This window comes from Parasteatoda tepidariorum, chromosome 1, assembly GCF_043381705.1.
Source record: "Parasteatoda tepidariorum isolate YZ-2023 chromosome 1, CAS_Ptep_4.0, whole genome shotgun sequence".
Taxonomy (NCBI): domain Eukaryota; kingdom Metazoa; phylum Arthropoda; class Arachnida; order Araneae; family Theridiidae; genus Parasteatoda; species Parasteatoda tepidariorum.
This window is the reverse complement of record NC_092204.1, coordinates 48,631,646-48,659,335: the sequence shown is the minus strand read 5'-3', so window position 1 is coordinate 48,659,335 and position 27,690 is coordinate 48,631,646. Positions and strand designations below refer to the sequence as shown.

General features: G+C 28.4%; 1 protein-coding gene across 2 annotated transcripts in view; it reads left to right on the top strand.

Moving 5' to 3' along the window:
- Positions 1-2,942: 2,942 nt before the first annotated feature.
- LOC107454516 (uncharacterized) overlaps positions 2,943-27,690 on the top strand; it is a 93,077-nt gene continuing 68,329 nt past the window's right edge. Inside the window, exon 1 of one of the 2 annotated variants that reach the window (XM_016071727.3) lies at positions 2,943-3,411. In XM_016071727.3, the coding sequence (XP_015927213.1) occupies positions 3,343-3,411 (69 nt within the window). In that variant the 5' untranslated portion in view covers positions 2,943-3,342. The remainder of the gene's footprint in view (positions 3,412-27,690) is intronic. The other variant, XM_016071728.3, reaches the window with a different exon arrangement.

The window sequence follows — 27,690 nt, the reverse complement described above, 5'->3', positions numbered from 1 at the left end:
TAACAAAGTGAGTTTTAGTTAGCTCTTACTTTAAATTTTTATTAAATAATTTTGCATCTTCATAATTAATTTTAATTCCATGCATTCATCATTTTTATTGAAAACACACACATCTAAGGCATACTTGTTTTAATATAGAAACATTCAAAGAAGCGAATTACAAAATTATATTTTTCGTGATATTTAAATACAAACGAATGCTTTAGAATGGAACTAAAGTAAAAAAAAAAACTTATTTTTTCTTTGAGTTGTATTGCTCACTTATTTATTTAAAGTTTTTATTAGTTATTTACTGCTTAAATATGTTTTGCAGTGTTTTAAGTACACTTATGAATATTTTAATCATTAAAATGCATATTCTAAATAAATAATAATATTAAAAAAAACTGAGAACTTTAAATTTATTACTATTTTTCAATTATATTAATAAAAGATTTTTATTATAAAATCCGATAAATTTTCGAGTAGTTAAAACATCGTCTTATTTTTCTTAACAGTCCGTTAAAGCAATTTATTTTAAATCAACACCATCAAAAATATTCATTCGGGCGGCTCGAGCAAACGAAATAACAAAAAAAGAACTTCCCACAAGAGAATATGCCGACCGCTCGGGTTCATTCTCCGTTACCTCCGTGCGGTATATCCTCGAACTTCTCTGCCTCCAAGCAGTCTGACTGTCCTGCTATGTACGCACTCATCCTCCATCCCTCTTTTTGGCATCCTGCCAACTCCTCCCCATCTTCCTCTATCCTCTAATGCAAACGTCATTGCTACATTTCGACCTTCCTTCATTCCTTACTCTCTCACGAGGAAAGCCTCTTATAACTAGTTAATGTTTCTCTTTTTCGACTAACTAATCCATGATACAGTCGCTTTCTTCGATAAGAAAACTCAGACGATTTTGAGGATCGAATGTTTTCGACGGAACATTTTTATAAAGTGGAGAGGTGGCGTCGATATTTAGTGGCTAATAAAAAAATGATTTTTTTATGATTTTTCATTTTATTGTATTTCTGTTTCTTTTCTTTGGGACTGTTTCGATAAAAACCATTTTTTTTAAAAAAAAATTCTTGGAAAAGTTTGTTAATGTCTTATTTTTGCAGTTGTCTTTGGCATGCTTTTCTTAATTATGTCGCTTGTTGGCTCCCAAACGATCTAAAACTTAAAAATTTGAGTGACGCTTATCATGTTTTCAAACAGCACGTTGCTAAACCTTGATATTTGAATGCTTTCAAATATCGCTTAGCTTGTTTTTAAACGACGTGTTGTTAAACAGGAAAATTTAAATATTTTCAAATGTCACTTTACATGTTCTCAATCGGCACGTTGTTAAACATGGAAATGAGAGTATCTTCAAAAATTACTTGACATTTTCTAAAGCAACTTGTTGTTAAACCTAGAAATTCGAGAGTTTTTAAACATCACTAAACATATTCTCAATCGGAAAGTCGTTAAACCTGGAAATTTGAATGATTTTCAACGTCACTTAACACGTTTTTTTTAAAGCACTTCAGTTTTTAGCTAACACTTAGAAAACTGAATCGAATGTACCCTAACATGCAATCAAAATTTTAAAAAAAAATATTTACAGAAAATTTGAGTAGTTTGACAAACCATTGTATTAAATCAATTATATAATTCGCTGTATGAGATTTTAAGTTGACGTTAATTTTTTGTGTTTATTTTCAATGCATCTACTCAAACATATTTAAAAACAGAGCAACAAAAAATTCTGTTGTGCATTTGTTATTGTAGTTGTGTATTAACATTAGAGCACACTGTATAAATAATCCTGCGTTTTTTAGAATTAAATGTTTCTTTATAGAGTAATACATAATAATTCTACAGTCGTGTTCACATTAAAAGTCATAATTACATTATTTATGTACAGGTGCAATTTTTTTGTTAAAAAAAAATATTGCTTTCAAACTTAAAAAATATTTTCGACCTCTAGGTTTTATATCAATTATTTTACTTCCGTTTACTTAAAACGTAACTTATTACAAACTAGTAAACACATCAACCGATTTTACAAAATAGTATTTATTTATTAAAAAAACCCACTTAAATCTGGCATAATTTAACTTTTTACTGAATTGTTAAGCTATGATCTTAGTAATAATTATTAAAAAAAATATGGTTATGTCTTGCATAATAAATTAAGAAACATTATACTAAGAATAAATGAATAAGTTCATATAAAGGAGATGTTCGTTTCGATGCTTTACAGCTATGCAAAAGAATTAGAATAAAAGCCAAGGCGAAGGTACTGCTGAACAGCACCAAAACGATCTTTTGAATCAGTTACTTGTGCTTACTTTCCTTATTCTTGTAGAAACAAATAATGTAATTAGTACGTGTGAGTAGGCTCATAAAGCAGACGATCATTTCAATGCTATACAAAAGAATTTTCATTAATGTCAAATAAGGTATTTCGGTACAGTACGGAAACGTTCCCTGCTTGTTTGTTTTCATTTGTTTACTTCCATTTATTTTAAATTTTTAATTCATTCTTATTTATCGATTTTTGTTTATTTATTTATAGCAATTTGTTCCACGACCGGCACAAATATATGGCTTATATGTATAATTTTTATTTATTTTTTTTTTTTGGAAAAAAAAATTAAAACCATATTAATTGAATTAATTTATAATCAGAAGTTGCATGAAAAAAATTACTGATAAATTTTTCTGTTAAAGATTATAATAAAATTTTGCTGTTAAAGACTTCACTGTTAAATTTTAACATGATTATTTACACTTAACCACTCTCTTAGCATTCATTCTTTCAGTAGGACTAGCAAGAAATATTCCATTAGATTTATAGAACATCTCTCGAAGAAAAAAAAAAGTGTCACCAGAATTCGAGTCAAATATATCCCCTTGAAACGTTGCCATTGAAAAGTAAATGGAGGAGACCCAACTCCTCTCGTAGTAGTGGAATAGTCCGCCACGGCTTCCGTTTGTGACGTCACACGCCGGTCGAGTAGTCCCTCGCCTCTCACGGAGCAGCGTAGAAATTTTCCCCTCTGTACTTCAGATGGACGAGAAACACGGACGTGTAAGGAGCAGTATCTACTCCGGTCCGCAATAAGCCGCTCTTCACTTGTAAATATCTATATGTAGCAGGCTTCTTTGCGACACTTCACTATTTTCACCAAACTGAATTCTCGAACTGCTTTTCCGAGATGGTTCTGGGAGCTGTTGCTGTTATTGTGGTGGTACCAGCTGGAATCCTTTAATGTTATACCTGCAACAGAAAAGGTGCTTTCTTCATACTTTAGAACCACTGAGGTATTTGACCGGTGGTTAACAAAAACTGTGATTTTGGTTTTCTTTGAGATGCTCAGATATTTAACGCACAAACTTCGCACACAGTCTTTGAATGAAAGTGAAATCTACCATGTCAAGGTAAGCAAACGATATTTTTTTTTTCAGAAATGAAAATAAAATCGTCTGCGAAGTAGATCACTGGATATTTTAGAATAAATAAAGAAAAAATATTGATATCGTTTTCTAAAACACGTTTCTGCGTAAGCAAACGATATTTATTTGTTACAAAAATTTTAAAGAAAATAGTCGTTTGCAAACAAGTGAGATTTCCGTATAATTTAGAACAAATAAAAAATAATTAGTGTTCTAAAACGTATTCCTGCGGGATTTTAAGGCAAGCAAGCGATATAAAAATGTGTTTGGAAAAATAATCGTCCTTAAACAAATGGGAATAATCATAAAAGCAACATTTTCAGTTAATTAAAAAATCATTCCTTTTGGGATAGCGATTTAATTACATTAAATTTAGATTTTGTTTTGCTTGATTTAGTTATAAATATTCGCTTGGTTTCTTTTGTGTTAGGAATTCATTTTCATTGCTGTTTCCTCTTCTTCGCTAATCGTGACTTAGAAACTAGATGCCACATTGATTATTGGATTTTTAACGCCAATGGTCGGTTGATAATCTGTCGACGAGTACTTTGGTCTTAGCTGTACGACAGCGATATTTAATTTCACTTATCTATCGTCTTTTATTTCGAGGTTACAAGTTAGACTAATCTAATTTATCTAACACGTACGGAAAAGTTTTATACTCCTATACGCATCCATGAGATATATATCGTATAATTATAAATTATATTCCGATATCAAGTTGTAATGAATTAAAAGTTATTCATAGAATTTCTAACTAAGATATTCTCTCATTGAGTACTTAGTGAACGCAATCTGGTTCTCCAATTTTTTTTCTTTCCGACTTAGTTTTTTATTTCTTCTCTTATCAGCTTATATCTGAGCATTTCATAAAACGTTTTGTTGATCTACTTATCTCAATTTTTTTCATTTATTCCGAGATAAAATGTATCTTTTTTATCTGGAAAACACAGTTGGATTTTTTTCTTTGAGTTTGCTGAACTCGATTATATCCAAAATGCACTTAAACAGTTTTTTTAAATTTTATGTTAAATGATTTTCACCCTTCAGTGAAACTTTCTTTTAATCAGCATTTCATAATTAGTTTTTGTGACTTTTTATGACAAATTTTAATTCTACATTCGAATGTTCACTTTTTTATGTGCGTTTTACTAGATTTAAAGATTCAACTTTTGTCCGAATTATCGTTTTTATTTTTTTGTGAATCTTTTGTTCGCATGCAAGTGCTGTAAAATGGAGGTAATATCTCATTTAGCAAATTTGTTTGATAAATCTTTCGAAAGAATTTTATACATTTTTATTGCTTTAGCTTTTGCTACACAGTTTTTTATAATTTTTTTTTTACTAAACAAGATTGCGTTTGTGAAAAACTGCTTATAAATATAAAAGAAATCATTATATTATGATACGGTTCTTTTTTTAAAAAAATTAACACACATGTTAATTTTTAACGTTCTACTTTAACGCTTCTCGTAGTGATACTTTATATTTTGATATTATTTATATTATTTTTGAAGAATGGTATGAACTTGAATCGAATGCGTTGAAAACTGTCAAAAAATGTCTTCATCATTTTAATACAATTGGTTTTAAAAAAGATACACGATTTTTTAATTAGTTTTGTCCAACTAAAAGTTCTTTTTTTCGTTTCAAATTCTTACTTATTATGAATATGACAACAAAAAATCGCTGAATTCATAATGAATATTCATTGAATATATCAATTAGTGGAAAACAAAATTTAAAATCTCCAACTATTCATATACGTTTGGTTTCATTAGCTTATTTTTCGATAACTTTATCGCTTATTTGTACTAATATTACTTCTAAAACGATTGCTAAGCGTATTTTTTATAAGTTTACATTTTTTATTGAAACTATCTACAATCGATTAGTATTAACGTGTTCAGCATTTTGCTACTTTGTATCAAGTTCATTGAAATGCTGTTACCTCTATATTGCATTGTAGCATTTTCAGGAATAATCGTTTCATTTCGTGTTTCGAATATTGTTAGACTTTGTATTAAGTTTCAAGTATATTATAATTTAACCTAGCTATTTATTTTTCTTCAATTCATGATAAAATGGAACTTTCGTTGTATGAAACAATTCTTTTTACACTTGACTGCACTTCTCCTAGAATTTGCCGTTGTATTATTACGTACTCATGCGTGGAATTCGTTTCTAACTACTTATCTTGCAATTTAATCGATTCACGTGAAATCATTATTCATCGTGGTTTACTACAAATTATTATTTTCACCATTACTACTCATTTATTGCTATATTTTTAAGTTATATTTTTTTAAATCTTTTTAATTCTCTACATTTCTATCCCAGTAGCTTTCTAACACTTATTTTATATCGTAACTGTTTCACGATGTCAATATACATCGTATTAAGTATTTTAACTGTTATTATTCGACATTTTTTTTTTTAATTTTGATTTATTTTGATTAAGTTATGAATAATTTTTTTAAGAAAAGATATTTCTAGTTTCATTACTTAAATTTAATTAATTAATGATCTATTTGGATAATTTATTTGAATCTACGTAAAGAGATAATCTAGGCGAAAAACGTACTTCATATTACCGATATTTTGTTTAATAAGTTGCAATTCCCTGTTTTTAACATCTTTTGCGCCTGCTTATTTTCTAATCCGGGGGAATTTTATGATTTAATTTTAATTATTATTTTGCAACAATTTTTTTCTCTTTTTTGTCGTTTGAAATTTTGGATAAAATGCTTCATTGTACTAAGCACCTATTTATTAATGAATAATTATACTGTTCCAACGTTTTTTTAGATTTTTCTTGTCTTGAAAAATCAAATATTCATATTTATTTGTTCATTTACTCATGATGAAAGTCCATTTCAGCGTTGTGGCTTTTGAAACAGTTTTAAGAATTCGTAATTTTATCTGATCTGGTATTGATTCTAGGTGTTCAAATTGATTATTGTATCCTATCTGCATGATTGTGTAGTAGTTTTCGCCTGCACTGTGAAACGCAAAACTGCTCGAACTTATCGATACTTGAACTTATATTCATTCGTCTGTTACAATCCGTTTTTTTTCTCTTACGTTTTGAAGAATGCTGAATTTTCTCAATTAAATCGTATCTTTGCCGGTGTGATTAAAAATAATAACATTCCACAATTAACTACAATGATCTTCATTATTTATCGCTTTGATTTAGACTTATGTACATTGAATTTTATAACATTTACTGATACCTATTGATTTTTGAATTTTCGTTCTTATTTAGCTTAAAAGTACTGATTTTTCACAGTGTATGCAGTATGAGTACTTATTCGCAATGAATTTCATGGATAAATTCTATTAATATCCAATGAATTTCAAAAAGCTGACTTCTAGATTCATATACAGATTTTTAATTACTATGTATAGTCTTCTTTTGGAAAATATTGATTTCCATTAATTAAACCTCATCATTTTCATCGCGCTGTGATTTCTATTCTTAAGAAAATGTGGAGCGTGTTACAGTATATAACCATGTTGTGCACATTTACTGTAACCTTAATATGTTGCTAAGTTTAACCATATCATTGTACTCTTTTAACTTGGTGATTCGACATGGTTTGCAAAAACAGGGATAAATTTCACGTCTTAGTACGCTTGCCGTAATGGTACGGCTCAACGTAAATATTATTACTGATATCACTTTTTTCTTATTATTTAAAAAAGTGACTTTTTTGTATACTTAGTTATTATCAGAAATTAAAGTTTTGGTGCATTTTCATTCCGTTGGTATTTTCCATTTCTATTCGCTCTGGTAAAGATTACACCAATTCGGTTCCAGAAACAGCTGAATTCCACGACTTTATTCTATTTGGCATGATCACTTAGTCATTTTCCGTGATTTCGAATTTTCGGCTGCACGATTATCTATTTTACGACCGTTATTGTTCGTCACGCATGATGCCTCTGACGAATCTTCCCGATTGTAATTTGTACTCACGTTTGCTTGATTTTGGAATCTAGAAGCTGATGTTGTATTCATTATTTTGTTCGTAATGTTCCTTTTGCTGATCAAACGAGAATTCCTCTTTCTTTTCTTTCAAGCATTTGTTTACACAAGTACTGAAAAAGTTTTCATTGCAGTTCATTTTAATGTTTTCATAAGTCGCAATTCATGCCTTTCGTCTTTTTGTCTCATAATGATAGTTTCTTCCTATCTATTTAGCTGTCTTTGTTATTGCTATCTGGCAAATTTTTTTTTTGAAATCTTTATTAAATCTCAAGCTAAAATATTTCTCATCGAAAACATAATATTTCTCGTCTTGTAATTAAAAATGAAATATTTCGCGTTATTTATTTTTCCAAATTAACATACATTTTTAATTTTAAAACTTAGATTGTATTATTAATTTATATTTGTGGAATTTCTATTCATTCCTGTGAATTTATTTATTCCATTCCCGTGAATTTATTTATTCCATTCAAGCTTATAAGTTTGATCCTCATCAGTATCCAATTATTAAACATGAATTTATATTATTCCCGTGCATAAATTCAGTAAGCAACATTTAATAATATCCAATTGTTGTTTCCTGTGAATTTATATCATTCCTTTCTATGAATTTGAAGAAAAAAAAAGTATTTTCCAATTATTATTTTCCATGAGTTGAAGTGTATCATTCTCGAGTATGAATTCGAGCAATTATAGTATCTAATTATTATTTATGGTGAATTTATTATTGCAATAGCGCATCATAAGTTTTACTCAATTTCGTTCAACTAAATCGTGATTAAACATTATATTGATTCAGTATTAATGTATATGTATAATGTTTTCATTTAAGGTCTTAAAACGTTAAATCGTTTGGTAAAATAGTCATTCATATGAAGCAAAAATTTCCTTATTTTCTAATGAAAAGCATCATTTCAGCTACATTTTTATTTATTAACTTTATTTTTATGTAACGAACATATAAATTTTTAATTTTCAGTAATTATTTTAAAATTTTGCTGTGTAAACAAAATTTATATTATATATTATGTAATTTCAATTGGTTTTAAATTAATTTGCCTTTATTATGGTCTAGGCTTGCCTACTCTGATAACTTTTTGTGAAAATAACATTCATTAAGCATTGCAAATAAATCCTTTTAAGTTACATATTTTTTTATTTTTTTTAGTGTAAAAAAAAGATTTTAACAATATTTTTTTATAATTTTTTTATAATGATTATGCGTAGTTTATACGATATTTAAGAGGAAAACTTTCTCTTCTCCATTTTGAGCTTTGTGAATTTCGATAATTAAAAACTGAAAATTCACTGTTTAACCAATTTTTATCGTAAACTCCGATGTTTAGTTTCATTAATTTTGATTGGACATTAATATATTCAATATTATAATTATTCAAAACTGTTATTATAATTTGTCTGGAATTTTTAATTTTTGGTATTTCGTATCAAACTCTATTCGAGATCAGCAACTTGCTTCTATCAATTTAATTATTCAAGATCCTTAAAAAAACATTTCAAATAACTTATTTTGGCGATAATTTTTATTTATTTATCTTTTCATGTACTGTTATTATTTTATTTGTTAATGTATTAAATTTAAACTATAGTATTTGATTTATAGTAATTCAATAAAAAAAAATTACATTTATATTGTTAAAAAATGTTGTATCAAACATAAATCACAAACCAATGACTTGCGCGACTATGAATTTCCGCAGTAAAACTCGTTTGACTGCAATTCAGTTTTTCGGCGCATCATCTGAAGTAAACGACTTTGCCCCAATTATCACTTATTCAAGTCTTTTTTTCTTTATGTGACGAAAAGGTGCGATAAAAAGGGTCATCATCCATACCTGTAGCCTTTATCGTATTCTACTTACAGATACAATCATTCGTTTTTTTTTTCTCTCTTCCACCTACCTACCTGCGCGCCCGATTGTGCAATCGGTGATAATGAACCACGAGTAAGCAGAGAGAACGAAGCACCTGCCTAGTTTTGTCGCATGAAGTAGAAAAGGTATTCTGAATTTCGTAGTAAGATAGCATTCCTAGTAGTTGTAGTAAAAATTTTTTTTTCTAAAGCTAAATAAGGAATCGTCTGCTTTGTATCTCAGTAAATGAAGTTAATTTCCTCTCTTGAACTAAATGTAAATAATCGTCTGCTCCTATCGCAGCTGGCAGACAACTAACAGACTAATTAATTAATAGTTATCCTTTTACATTCAATGAGAAGCCATATATTTCTGATTTATTTCATAGTTTGTTGTAACGACTTTCTTCAAAATAAGTTCTTTAATTTCAGAAAGGAACTTAGTTGCAATTAATGTATTTATTAACTGTAACCATTTACACGTTCGTTTGCATTTTCATTTTATAAAGTTAACGGTTTTTGATTATGTAATTGAATTTAATATTAAAAGCAGTAATTGTAATCATAATTTATATTGATTTTATTTTATTCACTGTTCTTCAAACATTCAAAATAAAACTTTTAAAGACTTATTGTGTAAAAGATACCGTATCAAATTACGGTAAATTAACGGCACTCAGGCTGCAGGTACTTTTTTTAGGTAAATTCCATTTATCGATATCCATTATTTTGCAGGTAAAATCCATTTTATCTGGAACATGTTACGGAACAAAGAATCTGATACATTGTAATTTTTACAGTAATAATTATCGTAATCACTCACATTACTGAAAAAATTATCTTATAATATTTTACGGTGAAAATAGATTTTACGGTAAAAATAGATTTCGCGGTAAAATAGATTTTATGGTTAAATGGATTTTGCGGAAGATGCAGATACTATATACCGTAATTTGATCCGTAATTTCTTATAGTGTAGAGCTGAATAACATTTTCACATTAAAATACACTTTCAAGGGATGTATAATAATTTTTACGGATGACTTTTAATGACGATTAAATTTTCTGAAATAGATTTGACTGTTACGTTTTCTATTAGGTAAGGCGGATTATTTACAATTTGTTTCATTGTTTGACTAATTGAGTTAATTTTATTCTTAAATCAATGCAGGAGTTGAAACAGTTTAATAAATGGCTATTAAAATTACTTTTTAAAGTATTTGAGCCATTGTTCTAAAATGTTAAACCGTTACACTACTTTTTATCAATGAAAATTTTTGTCAATGTTATCGCTGATGAATTTTCGACGTGTTACGTTATAGGATGTTCTGTTTCCTTGTTTAATTTCCTTTAATTGCATCATTTTTACATACGTATGAATTTCTGTTATAACTTTATAGGCTTTTTTTTATTACCCTGCTGCTTTCCATAATTCGAGAGCTAATTTAAAAACGAGAGAAAATCAAGTAGCCTGATAAAAATTGGCTTTTTATCTTATTTAAAAGCTATTTGTATAATTTAAAAGCTATTTTTGAGAAATTGCATCTTTGCTGTGTTACTATTTTAAAAAACGTCGATATTAAATTTTATTATTATTTTTTTTATTATTACGAAATCAACCTAACTTTATTTAAAATAGTTCTCAAACTATTAAAATATGCTTAGACGAGTTTATTATTTTCTTTTTTTTTTCAAGAATTATTGTCAAAAATCATGTCCCATTCCCAATAAATTCAGCCTTCTCGTTTACAAAAATCAGGTTGCATAGCAAGCAAATGTATGAAACTAGTCTTATCGCTTGCTTATTTATTTATTTCCATACAAATCGTCTGGAGACATGAAGCATACACAATACGCCGGCCTTCATAAAATCGGACATAACTTCAAACGATATTTCGCGCTCTCAAATCGTGTAAATCCTCCCAGAGATTTCGAAGAATTCTATTTCGTACGAGATTTTTTATATCGAACGATGATCAAATTTCCTTTCCATATAACCCGGCCATTTTGATAACCCCCTAGTATATATATATATATATATATATATATATGTATATATCTATTTTTTATATCTTCTTTTTCTGTGATCCAGTTTTCCTCCACAGTACTGGTCCAAAAAATGTTAAAGTACGCCTTTATATCTTCTTGAAAAGTCTCATGCATCGAATACGTTCGAGTTGCTGCAGGATGGAACAAAGGCGCAAGAAAGAACGTGCTTTTTCTTCTCTCTCCCTAGTCTTTCTTCACTTGCTTTCTTTTTCTGAGAAAGCTTTCTTGATGGAAAAAGATTTTGTGAGCGGACTTCTAAACAAAATATCGCCGGAGGGTGGGGTGGAAAAAAAATCCGAGTTGCAATTTTTCTTTATTCAGATTTGAATATGTTATATGGCTTAAAAAAAGTAGGGACCTTTTTTTCCGAGTGTGATCTGTGGTGTTTGCGTAATAAATTTTTTTTCTTCTTGTTCTTTTACATTAGGTTCACGTTTTGGAGTGTCAGCGTAGTGAAATTGTAACAAGATCTCGGCTTGAAAATACCAATAATTGTTGTGCTGGCGCGTTGCCCATTTCTGGGTTAACTCTACGAAATTGAAAACGTAAACATGGATTAATTTTCTGTTTTTCGAAATAATGAGTTCTCTTATGTAATCTGAGTTCCAAATCGTGAAGACTGACCTCTTAAGAGCTTTTAAAAAGATAGTAAAAATTATTTGCATTATGGAAAAGTATTAACTATCTTAATTGTTTCAGTTTTCATATTTTGATGCACGTTTTGATTTGGTTTTGATATTTTGATAGCATCAATCATCAAAAATCATCATGGGTGGTAAAATAAAATACCGATATTTATGCAGATCATGGGTCAGCTGTCCATTATCGTCGCCAATTCTGATGCATTTTCGTAATTTCAATTTTGCTGAACCCAAATTCAGGTTTAAAGCACTTTTCTTAATAAATTGGCATAAAACTCTCATTGTCCTTTGTGTTGCGTTAGAAAACAATAATAATAAAAACAGTATTTAGTTGTCTTGTCCCTGAAAATCCAAAAATTTAAGCATTGGTTTATCTTAAAACGTGTAACATTAATAAAAATAATAACAATAAGTAATTTGCACTTAAATAAAACCTGCCATTCAATATATGTATTACTATTTAGTATCTATATAATATCTCATATTTCACCTATGACTCATCATTAATTAATAGCCTTAACTTCCCGCCTTAGGAAGAAAATATTCCAAATTTTTCTACTATTGTGTGAAAACAAATGATGTTATACACAAAAACGGGAAAAATTCATGCGGCTAAGACCTTGCTTAAGTATTAAACTGTATTAAATATCCGTGCAACCTAATGTAACGCGCATATTTTATTCACGGATATTGTGTCGAGGCGTAATTTTGTCTTGGCACTTTTAGACGCGAGATTTTGTCCAATATTTGTCACTACCTCTGAAAACTCATTTTTTAACAAGCTATATTTTTAATTACTCTCTTATTAGTATTTTAATTTAACGATATCCAGTATTTCACGTAGATTACAAATTACATTGTTTTTTTTGGGGGGGGGCAGAAACGGCATCTTAGTTTTTTATCACCAAAATTTGGATAAAATATTTAATGGTCGAAAAATCAGGAAAATAAAACTTCACTTTTATATTGTAGAGAATTAAATATAGTTGGAACTAAAATTTATTATAATATCCACAAAAATTAAAATATCAGAGCGTGTATTTTTTCTAGCAAATTTTTGACGTAAAATTTTGCCCAAATGTTTTTCTAAATGCTCATTTTTTAACGTTTTGCACCAGTAATACTGCTGTTTATTAAAAACACACAGTTATTCAGCATCGAAGTTATTTTTGAATATAAATTTTAAGTGTGCTTAATAGCAGAGTCTACTCCTAAAGATTCGAATGACTCGCGTGACTATCGACTTTTTGCGATATAATTTTTTTTTTCCTCTTCAAAATGAATCCGCTGTTTTTTCCCCCTTTTGGTTTAATAGTTTCACAATCAATCCTATAGCATCAGCTACTGTATCAGAATAACAATCATTATGCTAACATCGTAAGTTTAGTTTGTTTATTGGTCGAACAACCAAATGACATTCTGTTATTAGCCATTGAAGCATTGTAGTTATGGAAAAAATAATGCATTAAAAAAAGTTACTTTCATTTGGAAAAACAGAATAAACATATGCCTGATTTGTTTCTTTCATGGGTAACCCAATTAACGGTCGAGTTCTTCCATGCCTTGGTTAATCCATATGAGATTAGAACATAACGTCAGAATGCTTCACTTATTTCTTTTGCTCTGATTTGGAATAAAAAATTGTATACAAATCTATTCTATTGAATGGATATCATATGGGTTATTATATGCAAGTACCTAACTTTGCACTGAAATCGATTTTTCTTTTAATTAAAAAAATGATAGTTGATTCGTTTGTTGTCACATAGAAACTCTACAATACAGAATACATTTAGTAATAATGCATTATTGTATATTGCAGTTCATTTTTCTAAAACCTTACGAGTGGATTATCTAGGGTAGAAGTTTTCAAATTTATGTTACGGTACCACTAGTGGTACAGTAAAACCGTAGATGGAACTTGAAAGATTTTTTTTTTCTCACTTTGAATATTTTAAAAGATAATCTTTGTGAAATATAATTTTTAGTTGTTACTAGGTCTACAGTTATACCGTTTATTCATTTAATTTTCGTACCTTGGGTCAATGATCCCGATTAAAACATAGATATGGCAATATTTTTGTTAAAAATAAAGGAAATTAAATCTTTAAATTACTCGAGCTGTAAAGGGTTAAATATTAGTTTGCAATCTACCATTTGCATATCTTTTTTAATTTCCTTTTTAATAAAATTTCTTACAATACATATTAGTGGTTTACCATATGTGTTACACTATACTGTGTTAAACTATATTGTATTTAATGTTAATAGCATAATATAATTATATAGAGAGAATATGTATTTAATGTAAATACTAGTTGCTGAAAGTTAATAGAACTATAAAAAAAACAATAGAAACGTAATACTATAACTATAATACTACATTGGATCTAATATTTACGTTTGTAAACTATATTCAAAAAATTTTATATGTGTATATGTAACTAAATGTACATACAGAATGTGCAAAAACATAATTTTCAAGTCTTTTGCGAATAACATAATTTATTTTATTAACAAAATTACTATTTTCATTTCAAAATACGAAATTTTTATTTTATTCGCTATATAATAAATTTAAGCAAATATTACATTTGAAAGGCTCTAAACTTCTTCTCATAAACAAGCGTATGGTGTTCATGCAATAATAATGATTACTTAAAAAGTCATGATTAGTTTAGAATTCTACTTTATTTGAATTATAACTAGAGCGGGGAAAATAAACCCATTCGTCCTATTAAAAATTAAGATAATGTTAATTTATCAATGAATGTTTTATTAATTTTACGGGTTACAAAAATATAGCGTAATTCCTTAAGTGAATAAATTAATTATAAGCATCAAAATTTTGTTTCAAAAATTTTCAACGTGCCAATTCACACTGCCGTTATTAAGGAATTAACAAGACAAAGCTAATTGTTGCGATCTATTGTAATTTCTACTCTTATGTATCGCCATATTTACTATTTACACTCGTTACAAATTAACAAAAGAAGTATGTCCATTGTATATTAATTTAAATGTATATTGTTATCGATTATTAAATCTTACTGTATTGTCATTATAGATTTAAATAAGACGAAACAAAAACATTACTTGCCGACGCTAAACACGACAATTATATTCTCTTATCCTACTAAACGCGAAGAGTTTTTTTTTTATCTTTACTATTGACGATTTAGTGTTTGATTGGTAAATACAATGTGTTCTTAATCAACGCGAATGAAAGTTATAACAATCACTTTCTCAATCGTTTGCTTATATCGATCGTTTGCATCTCACAATTCATTCTATCAACGCAAGCGTAATGGAACAATAAAAGAAGGGAAATATTTTTCTTGCCAAATGATAATGTTTTTTTTTTTTTTTTAATTTTTATTTTATTTTGAATAAATCTCAATCTCGTTTGTTGTTTTTATTCCAGAATAAATTATTCTTTTATTGTGATTTAATTAAAATAATTTACATGTGTATTTGTTTAGAATCCCTTTGAGTGCTATAGATTACTTTAAATATGTTGACTATAATTAAAGTAAATAATTTATTTTATTTCTTATACGTTAATTTTGTTTTAATTTTTCTTCTGCAAATGCACTTGTGTTAGCGTATATATTATGTTATCAACGGAGATCCGGTTTTCTATGTACTGAAATGGCATCATGAATAATTTATATTCTAATTTCGTTTTACCTATCAGGTTTTCTTTTGAAGACGGTTCTGCATTTTTGGTACCTTACAGGAATATTTTTAAATAATAAACCTAATTGGTTTAACAAATATAATCAATAGAGCCTGTGCTTTAAAAAAAAACGATATTCGTTGCCGAAAAAAAATAACTATACTTTATTAAAAATTAATTTAAACTGTTAATCTCCGTGGCAGAATTTTATCGGGCTTTCTACGACAAACCTCCCTAGCGTTAATATTTTTCTGCAAGATACTTTTAATAATAACAAATATACATGCGAAAAAGAAAACCAAAATTTTTTACATTATTATCTAAATTAGAAAACTTCTTTACTTCTTTATTTTCAAACTTCTTTTCTTCTTTATCATTTAGAATAGAAAAATCACGATAGCTTATTTCCCCCACCAATGCCCGAGGAAGACATCTTTTGAATATAATTCTAGCGGGAAAAAAAAGCTTTCAAAAATTTCTGCATAAAAGAATAACAAAATGAAAAACCAAAGGAAAAATCTCTTTGCAGGAACTCTGTAACGTTCTGCGACAATGTCGCCGTGTCGCCTCGATTCTACCACGGGGCTGTTAATGATTAGTTAATTTATTGATGCCATTTCAATGAGATCAAATTTTATCTTATTTTATAACCAACCTTGAAAAGCTAACCCATTTGTTAGTTTACGATCACCTATGTTCTACTTCGTAGCCTTATAATTTAAAAACCAACCCAGAAGACATGGGAACGCTTTGGATAAGCATTGCATCGGACTAGCCCATGTGACGAACCACGAAAACCTTCCATGGTTAGCCTTACGACAAAAGAAGTTTTAACCATCATGCACCACTGAATTGTTTTGCGTCATCATTGTGAGCTTAGAGCTTAATTCGTATCGATTAGCCATTGTTGGAATTCGAACCTCGGTTACCTCATTGGGAGACGAGTGCTCTATTCCCTGAGTTACCACAGCAGAATAAAATGATTGAATCGAACAGTTCAGACTCTGTAATTTGGAATAGAGAACGCTGAGAAAGCTTTGCTTTGTGTTCCTTTGCTGCTTACGATTCGATAGAATACTGACAGAAATTAACTCCACCGATAGAAAAGCGGTGGAACAGGATCACATTGTCATCAGGCTAACCCCTGGAAGTATCCGTTCCCCCCCCCTTGGTACAAACGGGGATTAGTTACACTAATATGATCTCCCTCATAGCCCATGTCGCCCTATGCTTAACAAAAGAATTTCTTTGTCCTTTGAGTTGGATTCAAAATAGCAAGGGCACAGAGGATAATGTCATTGACACTTAAATTTTAAACATAAGTTGTACTTAACGTTTATTAATAGTTAATACTGTGGCTCCAAAAATAGGAATGTATTGATTTACATTTGATTTTATGCTACAAAATCCATATTGGTTATAAATTTGTGTAAATAATTCAGTTTACAATGCTTATAGTATAGCTTGTACGTTATTATAAGTATAGCTAAGTACCGTATCCATACTTTTGATTCAATAATATAAATTTGAAAAAATGCCCGTATGTATTTACTAAAACATTTAATTGAATTTCGTAACACTAAAACTTTCCAGTTTTTTTTCTTCCTTTTTTTTTTCAATCATTATTTACTAATTATACCGTTATATAAGCACAATCAGTTTTGGAATAATAAACAGTACAAAATAAACATCCCTATTATATAATTGCAGATTTATTAATTTTCCTTAGTAAAATACGAATAGCTGTAGAATTTCGTTATTAAATACATTTAATGGTATTAAGTATTTTGATTTATGTTTTATTTATGAGAGAATTCCATACAACTAAGAAATGAATACAGATGAAATTTTACGATACTGTTTAGACAAAAGCTGAATAACATTTTCGTTTATTTCTACTGAACTATTATATTAATGTTATTTTGCCCTAAAATTTCGTTACAGGACATTGGAAGGTTATTTAAAGAATCCCTGTTAAACCGGTTTTTCATAGTAGAGATTCACATCTAGCAAATCTTATTTATGCTATTCTAAGAGATGTAAGACGAGACCCTCTTTTCCACTCTTCTTAAAATTATCTTTCATAAATGGTTTAAACTTTTTGGCGATTTTTTTTCGGAGTATATTAAAGAAATAAAATTGCACGTTGCTTTGGAATATTCATTACATAGTATGTTATAAATTTACTTTAGTTATTTAAAATATTTATTCAAATTGAATCGTCTATTTTTAATATATATATATATTTTTTATAATTTACGGTGAATTTTGTTATAAAAGAAACCAGTTGAAAATAAAGTTAAAACCCAAAAAGCAGTTATGTTATTTCAATTTAGATTTTTCGTTCAATACTTTGTATTTGATATTTTTAATAACTATCATGTATTTTTAAATTTCATTTTGTATTATATATTATTTTTTAAAATTAAAACTATAACCTTTTTTTCCGCTAAATTGGAGAAAACTATAAACGTAAAATACAAAATGCATTGTTTAGTCCTTTATTTATAAAATAAGTTGCAACTGTAAACAATAGATGGCGCTCTAGAGGTTCTAGTGGAGCTGGTTTTCGGATTTGACTGAATTGAGGGGATTATTTTATTGATCATGCTTTTGGATGTGAAATGGGGAAATATATCTCTTCTATAAATTAAATAAAATATATACTTATATTTGGTGATTGTAATGAATATTAAAATCGTCAAATAGGGTTTTGAAGAAGTTTGAGTATTTGTTTTTTATTCAGAATTGGGTATTACTAAATTTCCACATTTTAACGTTACGCTTGCTGACTTTGCTTTTCGTGGAGTTCATGTTTTTGCTTTATTATACAATATACATATACGCAACGCAAAAGAGTGTGATTAAAGAAAACTTTCCGCTTCTGTTTTATTTTTTAAAACACTATAATCTTTAGAAATATAGAAGTAATATTCCTCTTCTACGTAAATGTAATCACTATAATATTTATGTAAAATTTTTCGATAGCAAAAAAGCTTACATATTCTTAAAGAGTAACAAGTAATTATTGCACTTTTATAGAATCTTAATTTTCAAATATTAACATTTAGTTTATTATAGACAAGTTTATTATAGTATGTATAAGTAATTGCAAAAAAATTTTAAATAAACATTTAACTTGCATTTTAACCATTTTAAACACAATAAGACTCTTTAGAGTAAAAGTAAAAATTTTACAAATTACCATTGCTATCTTGATGTTTAATACCACCTAATATAAGTTTCCACCTAATATAAGTTTCAAATTTGAGTATATCACTATTTATTAAATATTTAGATCTCATGTATGTTTTAGAATATTATGCAAAATATTTAGATAAAGTTATTTAAGTAATTAGGAACATTTTTCACAAAAATAAGAGATATTAATATTAATAAAAATAAATTTAATTACTTTAAATATTTTTTTAAAAAAAGTTTGTGCTTAATTATATAATATGTTTATCACTAAAAAAGTATTTATCGAATATTGTTAATTTTAGAAATGACTTCTAATTAACTGTATCTTGTTTCTTAAAAAAATATTTTTATTTTATTAAACGGCAATAAAGGATAATTTCATTGTATTTTTTTTAACCCTAACGAAATCTATTAAAAAAATCTTTCTTATTAAAGTTATAGAAATTTTACTATGTTATTTTTAACTTTCTGAATTAAAATAAATCAATAAATAAGAAAGGGTATTTCCAAATCAATTTATACAAGTAAACACAGCTGTCATATTGTAGAAAATTGCAATCTGACGGCTACAGTTTTGATGTCGACTTTTCAATTCGTAAAGACCACATTTGGGTACGCCACTTCCAATTTTAAATTCAATACTCGAATTCAAAGACTATTCTGTCTTATTTTATGACAAGAAAATTGCAGATCTTATTAAGCAATAACACCAAAATCGGCCGGAAACTGGGCAATTAGGTAAATTTCCCCAATGCGATTGTGACAAGTTTTATTTTTTTTGTCCTGGCATTCACAGTTCTCGTCAATTCTGTTTTGGAGTGGGCCATTACATTTTCCGCATCATCACCATTCAGAAAAGCAGGAATTAAGCAAACAAGCAGTGGCAACGCATCAGTAATTGTTCGTTGTTCATGCAGGTGATGCGCTCTTATGAGTAATGGTTTCGAACAATTGCAATAAAACAAGTTCGTCGTTCTCTTTGACATTTTTCACGCAATTACGATTCTCTAAACATCTTGCTTAATTGTCCCCTCACAGAAGCTCCCATTTCGTTACGGGCAGCAATCTCTTCTTCTGCGCTTCAACGAATAATAGAGCTTCTTGAAAGATCTTTTATATTGTGATAATTGTTCTAATTTCCCTTTCTTCTGCCAGAAAGACACTGAGTTTTGTGCTTTGTGGTTTTTGACAGTTGAAGTTAAGGAATTTTTCTTTCTAATTATGTAGAGAAATGATTTTTAACGCATTAGAAAGACAACCACTAGATATTTAAACAATTAAAAAACACATTGATGTCTATAATTTTGGAATTTTGGTTTCAGACAATTCTCTTCGTTAAAAACGTCAAAAGAAGTAAATTAGAGCAAAGCAATGTATTGCACAATACCGATATTTTGTACTGCAGTTGAATCTGTTTAGCTCAAAATTTCTAAAATTCCTTACTTTTCCTTTCTAAAATCAATGTATTTTCCATGTTAATCTCGATTTTTTTTTTTTTTTTTTTTTTTTTTTTTTTTTTTTTTTTTTTTTNTTTCGAATAAGCGAGCACAAATGCCCATACAACATAACAAGCGAAGAAGGTTAGATGTCAAAAATCTTTAAAAAGATTATTCTCAGTGTTAAAGGTATGTTAAAAAGATTTTATGTAAATAGATGTATGCGGTGTAATTAATTTGCAGAAATGCCTATATTTTTCTACTAAAAACAATTAAAGCACTTTTAATCGAATTTCTTAATTAAATTTAATTTTTTAAAGTCCCTGTATAACTCGAAACCTCTATTTCAAATTTTTCGCCTTTCCTGTGAAATTCGAGATAAACAGGTCCGACTGTATTTCGAAAATAATATTGCATTTTGGCGATATATCGTGACTATCATCTCTGACGATAAATATCAAATGTATGATAATAATCATCAACATTAATATTGTGATCAATATCAAGCATACCATAATATTGCGAGCAACTTTTAATCTAAGATAATTATCAGCAACGATAATATCGTGACCCTTTTTAAAAATACGATAAAAATTCTAGTCAAACGTGTCAAAAGAAGTAAATGTAAAATAGACATAAGCAATATGTCATGCAATATCTATATTTCGTACTATTTCGATAACAATATTATATAAATTATCTTGGCGATATATTACGACAACCATCTATCTCTTACGATAAATATCAAATGAATGATAACTATTGACAACATTAATATTGTGATCAATATCAAGCATACCATAATATTGCGAGCAACATTTAATCTAAGATAATTATCAGCAACGATAATATCGTGACCCTTATTAAAAATACGATAATAATTCTCGTCGAAAGTGTCAAAAGGAGTAAATGTAAAATAGAGATAAGCAATATGTCATGCAATATCTATATTTCATACTATTTCGATGACAATATTATATAAATTATCTTGGCGATATATTGCGACTACCATCTCTTATGATAAATATCAAATGTATGATAACAATCGTCAACATTAATATCGTGGCCAATATTAAGCATACCATAGTATCGTGATCAACATTAAATTCAAGATAATTATCATCAACAATGAAATCGTAATTCTTATTAAAAATAGAATAATTAGCGAAAAATGGCATGGTCGTGATGATAAGCGATTAAAATAGTATCGTGCGTACTATCGATAATGGCAATCAACAATATTATTTTAAATTCACAGAATGCATTTAGATTTTTGTACTTATACAACATATATTTATCTAGTGTATGCAACAATGTACAAAGAAATATATATCACTAACACCCGATATAAGAATTATGGTATCTTTATAAATATAACGCGTGAGTACAAATATTGATGAATATTGGAATTTTAAAATTGCTATATATCGCCAGTAAATATGGATATTTCATTATAGATTGTGAAATTTTCCATATTAACCAATTTACATTGGTCAAAATTTTCGTTAATAAACATGAAATTTATCAACTCTTTTAATAATGTCATTATCGATGTAGGTCTTGGCATTATCGTATATTCGATAATGACCGTATTTTCGTTACTTACCGTAAGTCATGATATTCGCGATATATCTCTCGAAAACATTTAAAATAATCATTGCGATAATGAAGAAGATATCGATCTTTTACAATAAATCAATTTTATCTTCTGACTCCAGTGAAAGTATATTTTAAAAATGAAACAGCATTGGGAATAAGTATTTCTAGAGAAACATCTCATGAGTTTCAAATCTCTTTTAAAAAAGCGTTAAAATTGATGCTCACTTATAGTTTATTTTCTTTGCAAGATCGACTTCAAGAATATATTCTTTGGAGGGAATTAAAACCGCGCTGTGGGCGTGTATTAAATCATTTCCTTCTTTCTTTTGCCTTAACGACTTAGTCACATGTGGCTGCACGGTGGGGGTCATTCTGTCTAAATTTAACCTCGAACCCCCAACATTAACTTTTGGTTTGTGTGTCAACGCGGGATCAGTTTCTTTCTCCTGACGCGGGTTTTTTTTTTCTTCCGTTTTTTATTGATGTTAGAAAGAAGGGGAACTATTCGTAATCGTATTATTTTCAGTTTATTTTATAACACCCGATCTGTTAGTCGCATAATCTCTCCCACATTCACACTCGGTTTCTCAATTTATCAAAAACATAAAATTCCTTATAAAATTTTAAGCACTTTTCTAAAATAATCAATAAAAAACTTAATTACATTTAGTTATTGAAAATTATGTTATTTTGGAACTGTTAAGCATGAATTTAATATGACAAAATTAATGTAACAGAAATGGTGATAAAGTCTGTTTGGGATATATTATTTGGCCTTTAATTCAGCTAAATTATATTAAAAAAATCTGGCTGTCTAACAAATGAAAGCAACCAAGGTTCGAATCTCTGTGATGGTTGATCAATTTGTTTACTGCACTCGGTTAGAGCTGCCCTTTCAGTGCAAGTCGTATCATGGTTAAGATTTCTTGGTTAAAACCGTAGAAAATTTTCGTGGTTTTTATTTTCCCGTAACGCAATTTCTGGCAAATTTCAGTTAAAAAATCCTTTACGGAAGCACTTTAATCGAAAGTTCCGTTGTCCTCTGGGTTGGGACAAAAATTGCAATGCTAATGAGTTGATTCTTAGCCATTGTTTAACAGTAGTTATAAACTAAAATGAATTCACCATGAGATTACAATACCGAGTTGATCACAGAAAATGTACTCGAAGAATCATCGATTAGAATTCTATTTAGCTTGGAATTCACAAGGATGCTTCGCCAAAGTTGTCCTTCAATTCCATTACCAATGGTGAATCGTGATACCTGTTTTATCTCTATTTATAATTCATAAACTTTTCCTTTTGATTCATTTTTTATTTTATTTTTGAACGAAAAAAATTGATTCAGTTAATTAATTTTTTATAATTAAAATTGTTCGAAAATTGTTAATTTTTTTTTATTCCTTTGTTCGTTGGCTCTCCAAACAATTTTCGGAGACAAAGATACTGAAGCGGAATAAAATTTTAAAAGTAACTCTTTTAGCTCACATTTTTCTCAACAGTATCTTATTTGTTACGGTGGAATGATTCTAAGTTCAAATCTGACACTTGTTCTAATGCCCGGACTAAAAAATTTTTTTATTCCACATTCTCCCATTTCTAATTTTCTAAACGTTAAAAAGAGCAGTATGCTATAATTTTTTTCTTGTTTAAATAAAAAAGGTATTTCTCCGATTAGTAATATTTAGCGGTAGGTAAAAGTGGATGTAAGGAATAAGAACAGTGTTGCCGTTAAATTACCTACGTGGTAGTCTAAAAATTGCTGCTTGAAGAAAAGAATTTCCTGCTGAGAGCATGCTGCGTGAAATTGACTTCCAAGAAAACCTTTTCTTTCAAACATATTTCATTACTTCTTTTTTTTTTATTTTCTTGACCTCCCTCCTCTCTTCATTTCTTCCACTCTCTACTTAGAGGCAGCTGTTCGTCTTGTCTGCCACTGCCACCGCTCGTTTCTTAACTTTTCCTTGCATATCGTTTGGTGAGCAAGATCATCTTCCGCCATGTTGCTTTTCCACTTCCAGCCAGCTTTTCGGTTATGTGGGCTTAAAAATTTAAACCTCGCCGCTTTATTCATTTCGCCGTAGTATTTTTTGTACTTCTTTAAAAACTTTTTTTTTTCTCTCCCTCTCTCCTATCTCTTTTTGAAGCGTTTGCTCTTAGATAAATGCATAACTTCGAAAAACTGCTTCAAAGTATCTTTCAAGAGGTTCTGCTATAGAAGATCGTTTTTCTTATGCCTCGGCATACTTAAACCACGTTGGTAAGCTTATCTAGCTTTATATAAAAGGCAGGAATTTTCTGTTGCACTGTGTGTTGATGCTATTTGGAACGAAAAACTGAAAAAGGAAAGAAGAATGATTCTCTCAAAGATTCTCCCAAAATACTTCTCGTCCAACAATTTGAGATTATTAAGTTTTTATGTTATTTTGCATTTATATTGTTTACTAACAAAGAGACCTTGAACCATGTTACAAAAAATAAATAAAAATTTGATATTTACTCGCGTAATTTTTTTATAAAAAATTTTGAATAACTTTTTGGTTAATTTACATCGCAAACGAGTTCTCGTATCTTTTGTGTCTTTGATGCATCTTATAAAGTATACTTTGAAAGCACGTAAACATTTTTAACAAATGAGAAGTGTTTTAATGTTATAGTCAAATTAGAACATGATTTATTTTCCCAAAGATTTTGTTAGTTAACAACAAGCTTTATTAGAGTTTTAATGTTTATAAGGCAAGTGGATTATTATATATATATTTTTGTGTGGGTGTTTTAATAATCTTTATTTTTATCCGCCTATTCTGAGACATTCTTCATGCTTACCTGAAAATTCATTTGTTATGATAAAATTATTTTACTATTTAATCGTCTAATGTTAATTGTAAGAAAATAATTTATTTTTAGTGTATTTACTTTTGTTAAAATGCAATATGAAAGGTTTTTTCTGCAAACATACTCTTAACTTTTAACGACAACGTTAGCATAACGAAAATCACCAATTTTTCTTGTTAGCAGTTATAATCCGCAACCTAAAATTTAAGTAAATTTTCTAATCACCATAATATAAAGTATTTGTATTTAACTATAGAAATAAATTAAATGGGAGCTAAAAAATACACTTACGTGTTTAAACAATAGTAAAACTTAGTGCCTTAATTTATCCTTAATAAGTGCCATTGCAGTATTTTGATTTCTAAGAAATACCCTCATGAGTTTAACATGACTGAAGAGACAAAAATTTTATTTTAAGTATTTAAATACAATTCTTTTAATCCACTGGCGGATTAGCAAATGGAAAGAATTATGAGAATGTTTCTCACTAATTCACTTCTTCCCCATTTAATAACATGGAAAAAATGGTTTTGCTATGCGCAGAAGACTGCAGATTTAAATACCACTTTTTACGTGTAAAACCATCAGTGGATAAAAGAATACGTTCTATTATTTAACCTTAGTTTTTTTTTAATTTCTAAATTATTTTTTGGATTACAAATGCAAATTATATTTAGTCGGAACTAATAAACTAAAAAATATTAAAAACTCCTAATAGAATAACGTGTTGATCCTATGGGGCCGTTAAAGTCTTATGCAAGCACTTAAAGAGCAATGGCTATATTTTTGCTGATAAATTGGTGATGTGTAAGAGAGACATTTTTGTTCCAATTATTTAAAAAAAAAATTCAGCTTAATTTTAAAAATAACTCTCTTAATGGAGGTAAAAAATTATGTTGAGAAGCATATGAGTTAAGATTCTCACCAAAACTATATGCTGAAATATCAATTAAACGACAAACGATTTTGTTATTTTATACATAAGTTAGGCTTAACTAGTAAATAATTTGAAGTCATTTCATCGAATGTTTAGCCTTTTATCTATTTAAAATTGTAACTACATATAAAGGAGGTTTTGGGGCAAAGCTTAAATAAACGGAAACTAGTAAAAACCAATTAGATTTTTAGATTATTTCAGGAGTTAGTCAACTTGAAAGACATAATTTTCTCATCTAGAACAACCTTGACTAATCAATCTTGCCACGTACTGAAAGTGGCAGTTTCTAATTTGTTAAACTTTTTATCTTACCTCTTCCTTCTATGTTTTTTCTCTTTATTCCGATATTCCTACAGAAACACTGCCGAACATTTTTCTCAGATCTATGCACCAGTGAATTTTAAGTATTCATCTGGAGTATTAACACAGCGATAACAATTATATTTCCACCTAATTTCAGGATTGCAATTGTAGATAAGTAATTGCTTACTGATCGTTTGTCATGGATTAGTTTTTTCCAAACGATCAAAGACACCTTAAGGCGTTGTAGTCCTTTGGAAGAATGGTGGCTATCAATTATCAGTCCGTGTTCTTTTTTGTTCAAATTTGTATACTGAATGAAATATGACCGATATCAGGTGTTTTTTTTTTCTTTTTACATATGCGCGAGTTGAATATTGATGAATGCAATTTGGAATTATCTGAAACCTAAGATAAAATCATTATCATTCTGTTACCATGAGCGAATTAGTAGAGTTAGCTTTTCTTATAGATCAATATTATCAGCACACGTTAGTTATTGTATTGTTAATATAACCGAGCATACGTGTTCAGAAAAATTGATGTTCATGCCACTACAATAGTTCATTATAAATATTCTAATTGAATCTATTAAATCATTTCATCAGATACTGTTCAATTATGCCGATTTGTTTACTATTATAATAGAGGAAATGATATTATCGTTGGTCATTTTATAATTTATAACACCTAATAAAATATTTTTATTGATTGAATCTCGCTATTTGTAATTTGGTTAAGTTATATCTCAATTCACGAGGTTCCTTGTGACAAATGAGAATTTAAACTTATAAGCCATAAGTTTGTGAATATGATGATTAGATCTAGTTGATATTTTAAACTACTCCTTCAAATTTTAATAGTTTCAGCTGAATATTTTTTTAATTTAAATGATATATTTTCTTTAAAATTGTTTTGTAATAATCTTCATGTTCTTTTTTTGTCAACACTTCTTTTAAAGCTAATTAAAATTGAATGATATTTCAATAACACTTTTGTTTCAATGAAGTTTTATAAAAAATTAGCAACGTAAAATGTGAGCTTGTTAATTTCAAAAAATTCAATTTATTAAAATTTTGATGTGTAAAAACGAAAGTTATTGTATTTAATAAATATTTTATGTATCTTACGAAAATGTACGCAAAATAATTTCAAAGCACAAATCTGTTTTGGCTTTTTTTTTTCTAATTTAAAATACATTTTTTTAACTTAAGTGATTTTAAACTTTCTATTACGTATTATCTCAGAATTCTATAAAACACCGGGTAAAAATAATCAATTTGACCTTTGTAAAAATAATACATTGTATTCTTAGTTTTGCTTTCATAACGACAAGCAAATGCAACATATAACTAACAGTTATTTGCACTAACCGTTATTTGCATTATCCGTTATTTGCATTAACAGTTATTTGCATTAAAAATACCAAACAAATATCAGTTATGAATGCACAAATAGAAATTCCTCCCCTTGGAAGGACTATGCGAGGTCACGCTAGGAAATGTTTTTTTTTTTTCCTTCACATTATCGTATATAATCGAAATGTGATGAAAAATAAATTTATATCTGTTGATGTAGTTGGGTTAAAAACGATAATTCAACAATGAATTCTTATTTGTATTTTCAATGGAGAACATAATGCTTTCTTGCAAATTTTTAGAGAACATAAAACTTACATCACAAGTGTAACAATAGAATATAACACTGTTATAAAGCAAAATAA